This window comes from Rattus rattus, chromosome 2 (assembly GCF_011064425.1).
Source record: "Rattus rattus isolate New Zealand chromosome 2, Rrattus_CSIRO_v1, whole genome shotgun sequence".
In the NCBI taxonomy this organism is placed as follows: domain Eukaryota; kingdom Metazoa; phylum Chordata; class Mammalia; order Rodentia; family Muridae; genus Rattus; species Rattus rattus.
In genome coordinates this window covers 222,096,265-222,102,915 of record NC_046155.1, presented here as the reverse complement: position 1 = coordinate 222,102,915, position 6,651 = coordinate 222,096,265, and the positions used below count along the sequence as shown (strand labels likewise).

Genomic DNA, 6,651 nt, shown 5'->3' with positions numbered 1-6,651 from the left:
CTCTCTACACTCAAAGCCGCCGCCACCACCTCCGCCCCGGCCTCAGGAAGCAGGTTTTGCCCGCCACCTCCAGCAGCCGCTGCGGACCGCCTCTGGGGACTGGTTATTTTGTTTCTTTACCCTGTTCCCAAGGAACCCTGAGGGCGCAGCTGCAGGTGAGTGAGATGAAGGGGCGGCCAATGCGAAAGTCCTGGAAAAGTAGACTCTGTATTCAGGTCACAGTAGCAAACTCCACGGGCCCTCGGGGACCTCGGGAACCTCTGCCTGTGCGACTGAGGACCAGAGCTACCAGGTCCTGTAGGGATTCCCAGAAACAAGTAGGAAAAGGGGCACTAGGAACCTGCAAGGCTGGAGCGTGGAAAGCCCAGAATTCACAGTCCAGGTGCCTGGAACTTTCTCAGTTCTCTGCACTGGGTCCTGTGCGGTGCGGTACTGAGGATTCCTGATTTTCTCAGCAGCTCTGGGCGCACCTTAAACAGCCTGGACTCAAAAAGGACCATGGCAAAGAGAGTCACCACCAAGTGCAATCTTTCTCTGAATCTGGGCCTTTTCGTGCTGCTGAATTTTCTGGGGACCGCGATGCTAGAAGGTGAGTTCCCAGGGTCTACATGGAGGGGTCTACATGGAGGGGGTTGGGGCACTGAGCAAGGACCTGGCTAAGTCAGGAAGTTCCCTCAGTCCTGAGCTACCAGGAAGCTCCCAGGCTTCCTCTCTACTTCACCACCCCAGCAACTGGAGACCCTGCCTCTTCCTGCCTGTATTCCCCTCCCCCACGCTGCGCATAGAAGTTCTGAAAAAAAAAAAGTTATGGTAGGAGGACATAGAGGGGCTACAGGGTTGAAGGTAACAGAGGACAAAAAAAGAGTACCTGTTATGTCCTCAGCACCACTGGGGAAGGAAGTCTAAAAACCAGTCTGTGGGACTGGATATGCTGGGCACAGTGCTTACCCCTACTGGAGAAAGGCTCAGACACCTGACCTGAACCTATGGCAGGCTGTGCTCTGAAGACTGCCTCCCTGGGGATTCCTCACAAGCTCTGCACCATTTCAACATCTTCTTATCCTTGAGCTTTCTTTCCTACCTTCCCATCCACTGTCTTATGGTACCTCCCAGACTGGTGGAAAAGAAAGGTTTAAGGAGACACTTTGGGGCTTCAAGCAGGTCACAGACAGACAGAGATCTCTTCTTGTGAATGGATTAGGTGTGTGGTTTAATGTGGGGGAAGCTGAGCTCTGATGGCCAACAGTGCTGTGTGACAGAGCCCAGTGGGAGCAGGGATGAGCACTGAGCTCACAGCTAGCAGCTCCCCTCTCCAGGACAACTGGGGCATTGCCTCAGGAGCTTCCCTCAACACCAGGCTCCATGTTGAATTTCCATGTGTTCTATGATGCCTCCCTTCCCCCTGTGTGTTCAGATAGATTTTCATCCCCAGGAACATGGATGTTGTCTGACAGATTTTATACTTCAATATTGATAGTAGACAATAAATGTACTTGCAAGACAAATATCCTGGGTGACATGTATGCCTTTGAGGAGTTCTAAGACAGTTAACTAGGGCATAGAATTAAGATCCAGAAGCTGCTGAAACTCTTGATTAGAGGCTTCTCCTCCTGATCCATCAGAGAGATTCTGAGTGCTAGAAAGCCATGGCTCCTATGGACCCCTGCTCCCACTTTGGACCTCACCTGCCTGTTTCTCTCACAGGGACAGACTCTCTAAGTTGTACCTTCACTGTCAAGTACAGATCCTCACCTGGACAGTGCTCAGTGAATGGAAAGCCTCTCCTTCGTTTGATGATGAAAGACAGAACTCACCTGTGGGTAAACCTGAAAGAAGGGAAATGCCACTAAGGTGTGTGCTGATTTGAACCAAAGCCTGAAAGACATTTTTCAGAAGATGATGAACCTGAGTCAGGGCTATGTGATCTGTCCAAGGGTGAGTATGAGACAGAATGCAAAGACAGAGGCTATAAATAAGAAGAGGGAAGAACAGGCGTATGCAGGAAGGGGCTGTGGATGTGTCTGCATGTAAGAGCTGAATATTGACCCAACCTTGAGGTACATGGTACCCAATGTGTAAGAAACAGCAAGCCAGGGAGGAAAGAATACAGACCCTAAGCATGCAGAGAGGGAGGATGATTCTATAAAGGGTGGAAGATGATGGTGTTTGGTGTCATTTGCAGGTAATCACACCTTGCAGGTCACTGTACAATCTCAATATAATCAAGGAGAATTCATGGATGGACGCTGGGCCTTCACAATTGATAGACAGTATCCCTTCTACTTTTATCCAAAAAACCTGACCTGGAGAGAGAGTCATCCTGATGCCTGCAGGACCGTGAGTCAATGGCAGAATAACAGGGAAGTAGCCCAGAGTCTCAGGACGTGCTCCATGGGGGATTTCAGCCAGTGTCTCAGGAAATTGTTGACAGACTCCAGAGAAGTGCCAAGTAAGTAGTTATGTAGATGAACACTAGGAAACATCCACAGAGTGGGGAAGGCAAGAGTATTCTCCTGAAAAGTGTGATGATTTCCCTGTACGGATATCAGCATGAGTGTATGACGAGCCTCAAAGCTTTTCCCATTTTTCTCAGGATCAACAATAATGACCTTGGATACCACCCAGCCTTTCTCTGCCACCCAGATTCCACCCACAGTGGACAGTGCCTCATCTGTGTTTACCACCTGGAGTCAATATATATTTGTATTGATTCTATGTTTAGCAATATTAATCATCAATGCATTGATGCCTTAGGTGCCTTTGTGGTTGCGAGGATGGTAAAGAAAAAAGTAAGGAAGGGGCTGGGCTCACTCTTTTTCTTGGTCTATTAATCAGGTAAGGACACAGGAGAGGGGTCCCAATGGTCTAACACAAGCTACTCTCTATCTGAGTACTAGAATGAAGTCTCAGTTTAGTCTTCAACCCCCTCCAGAGTAATGTTGGAGATGATGGTTGTTGGGCACAGGAGGAAGAGGCAGAGTCAGAATAACTCTACAGTCAGCAGAGGATGAACCAGGAATGTCCTCATGAGGGACAGAGAATCCATAGTCCAAGGTTCCAAATAAGATACAAGGAAACCTAAATGAGGTGCTCCCTCCTCATAACAAACAAAAGTTACCATTAGACTGTGATTAAATTCTATTTTTTTTCTGGGACGACATGATCCAGTGCAGTAATTCTTATGCCCAGGGCCGTATGTGTACATCAATAGCTCCTGACTTAGGCCAGCCCTTAAGACAGAAGGATCAGAATGAGCAGAGCTTTCAAAATTCGAGCTGACCTGTAATCTGAGCACTCAGGCAGCTCAGTGAGAGCGACCACCAAATTCAGGGCCAGCCTGGGCTGCATAGTTGAACCTTGTCCAAAAATGAAAAAACTGCAAAGTCCACTCATTTAACTTGGGCCCTCTACCTGAGCACAATTCCATGCAGGTGAAACTATGACTCAAATGTGTCTATCCTCTGAAGTTGAAGCCAAATTTTAGTCAGGAATGTGGAGTCAGTGCTCACCACTGACATTCTTGGCTTTTCAAATCATAAGAAAAGTAAACATAAAATTTGTGCAGAAATGTCAATGTTCTTAGCATTTTAATGTGTTCTAAAAATTTTTCCATATAATCATAGGTTGGTATTTTAATGTCAGGTGACATTTCACATATTTAAATCAATATAATTATTTTTAATGACATATTGCATAAAAAGTTTGAAATCTATCTGCAGACCTACATTTCCTCTGTGTGGAAAGCTGAGGCAGGAGGATTGCCACAAGTGTTCAAACTTGTTGTCAATTACATTCTAAGCTTGGGGCCCGCCGGAGTGATAAAAAGAAGCCTTGACTCCTAAGAAAAAGAAAGAAAGAAAGAAAGAAAGAAAGAAAGAAAGAAAGAAAGAAAGAAAGAAAGAAAGGAAGGAAGGAAGGAAGGAAGGAAGGAAGGAAGAAAGAAAGAAAGGAAGGAAGAAAGAAAGAAAGAAAGAAGGAAGGAAGGAAGGAAGGAAGAAAAGTAAAAGGCCAGCAAATAAAGAAAGAGTTATATTTTGCTGGCCTTTTATAAATTCTGATATTTTCATGTTTCCTGATGTTTTTTATATTTCCTTTCTATTCACAATTTTTTACTGTATTCAACTTTCAGCTCCAGAAACATCCCATCTTACCTGAGCTTGTGGTGGGAAAAAATATCTAGAAAAAAATAACCGAGAAAAGGATTGGGTAACTGGGTCCATGGTCTGTGATGTGGCAGTGTCTGGGACAGGGAAGTAGAGTGGGTGCTGCAGCTGATGCCCCAGGAACTCCTGTAAGCCTCACCCTTTTGTCTGGTGCTCCCCTGCTGTGATCTGATCCACAGTCTTCATCATCAGCTGTGTCAGGTGACATGGAACATTGTCTGTGGCTTTTTCCTCAAAGTCCCAAACATCACGTAAATCTGTTGGCCTCTCTGAAATCTGTGCTGTTGACTTGACCAAATTTGGAAACCCAGGACACTGATGGCTGTCAGGCCTCACCCCACAGGGCATCAGGGTGCCCCCTAGGCCATTGCTGGCACTTTCTCTTGCTCTGTTCCTTTTGCTTTCTTATTCTTGGATGGTGGTGTCATGGAGGTCCACGGCAGCTCTAACTCTAAATTATTGATGGCTGTTAGCAAAACAGGGCTTGCCTGGGTGATTTCATTTACCAGGAGAAGTTGGCTCCTTCTGAGTGCAGAGCAGATGTTGGATGACAGGACACCTTCCTGTTAGCACAGACATACCTGGCAAATACCACCCACGAGGCAAAGGCTGGTAGTTAATGTAATCCTAAAGGTAAAGTGTGTCACCTCTACTCTTTATCAAAATTGGTTTGGAAGCAGTGAGCACAAGTGCATCTCAAACCACATCAGAAGAACCAGATCTGAAATTTATATTATTTGTAGCTATAGTTTTGGTCAAGTCTTTAAAACCATGTAATGCTTCAGCTTCGTTGTACAGTTCACAGATGTATTTTTTATAGTGGTTACTTTCAGGGATACAGGAGAGTTTCAGGAAACTTTGTCATATTCTCATCACAGATCCTATTCTGGACAATGGTATTATTCTGTGAAATGACCCCAAAAATTGAACTCAGGATCTCCATCCTCTCTGTAGCTCTCATATCCTTTTAGAGCTATTCCCCCTGTCCTCTATGCTGGGCCATAGACAACGTGGTGGTGAAGGTGAAAATCACTGCTGTCCACCCAGCCCTTGATCCTCATTGCTTTAGGCCTCTCGCTGTGGCCATTGCAAACTCAGAAAGTCAGTTACACCAGACTTGAAAAAGACAGGTAGTGGTTTTGTCTGTTGCATAGCTTTCAGGAGCAACCAGCTCACAGCTCAAGACACCTATGAATGGGGCATAATTAAAACAGAAACCTCTAAAAAAGTTATTTTGAGGCAGTTTTGCAAATATATTTTGGAACCTGGATTGTATGCTCTTCAGGCCTGAATTGGGACATCACTTTGTATCCACAACTTTGAAAAGATGGCTCACAGAAGAATAATTAAGGGACAAAATCAGATTCTAAATCAGTGTTGACTGTGACAAGATTCTATTGTGAATTTGAATGCCCGATAAACTGAGAAAAAATTACAAGCAATAATTTTTTTACACACTATAAATGTAATTAAAGATTTTTTAAATCATATAGTTTTGAATAAACTGTAGCAAACCCCAGACCTGCTTTTTTGTCCTTTTGAAACCCTTTATTATGAACTTATCTTCCAAATCTTTCACTAACAATAAGCATATTCTAATCATCAGAAATTTGTACTCTCACTAAGTTTGTTCTTTTTCGGGCATGGGGTCTGCTTCCTTTCTTTGTTAAGTTGTAATTTAGTCTTCTCTTCCTAGAGATATAAAACCTGAACACAAAATCTCCCCATGTTTTGTCTTTTTTGCAACCTGGTCTTAAATGCACAGTACTATCAAGTATTCCATTGTTGTTGGTTAATATACCATGGTTCAGAATCTGAAGGTGTTGCTTGTAATGCTGATGTTTCCTTGTTTCTTCAGAAACTGAAAATAATCTAGTGTGTTAAATTTGTTTTTGTATCAAATGCATTAAAAAAATTTGAACTAAACTTGTATTCCATTGCTTCCTTATCAGCCACTTTAAGTTATACCCTTTGAGGACATTATCATATAAAAGACACCACACATCACCTACCTATGGGTAGAAGAGCCATAAAAAAATCAGAGACACAGACACACAGCTGGGCCTGGCCAAGAAGCAATGGAAAAGCCTTGCATGTGAACAGGGTTCCCTAGACAGACATGAACCCACAAAAGCTAAGTGAGCAGTGATGTGAGACACTGAGGTGCCCAGGTCCTGAGACATATTTTCTTGGGCCATCTTCAGTCCCTTACAGACAATTACTGTCTATGTCCTTTGGTGACCCTAGCACTTTTTGTGACTCTTAGATATGTCCTTAAAAATACATGAAGAGACCCTCTAATTCCAACAACCCAGAAGCTAAGAATTTTTATCAAACACACGATCTGGGCCAGAATAGAAAGATTGACAAAATTGATATCCTGGACTTCTGATATCTATACAGATTCATTTGAGAATTGATTTAAAGACTTTTTCCTTGTCCTCTTCACTACAGAAAGTTCATAAACAGAGAAATATCACATAAAAAT

The 6,651-nt window shown here is 43.8% G+C and overlaps 1 protein-coding gene across 1 annotated transcript in view; it reads left to right on the top strand.

Moving 5' to 3' along the window:
* The first annotated feature begins 498 nt into the window (after window positions 1-498).
* LOC116893572 (histocompatibility antigen 60b-like) overlaps window positions 499-6,651 on the top strand; it is a 14,792-nt gene continuing 8,639 nt past the window's right edge. Inside the window, 5 exon segments of the mRNA XM_032895279.1 lie at window positions 499-589; window positions 1,705-1,832; window positions 1,834-1,915; window positions 2,183-2,449; window positions 2,755-2,789. Of these exon segments, the coding sequence (XP_032751170.1) occupies window positions 499-589; window positions 1,705-1,832; window positions 1,834-1,915; window positions 2,183-2,449; window positions 2,755-2,789 (603 nt within the window).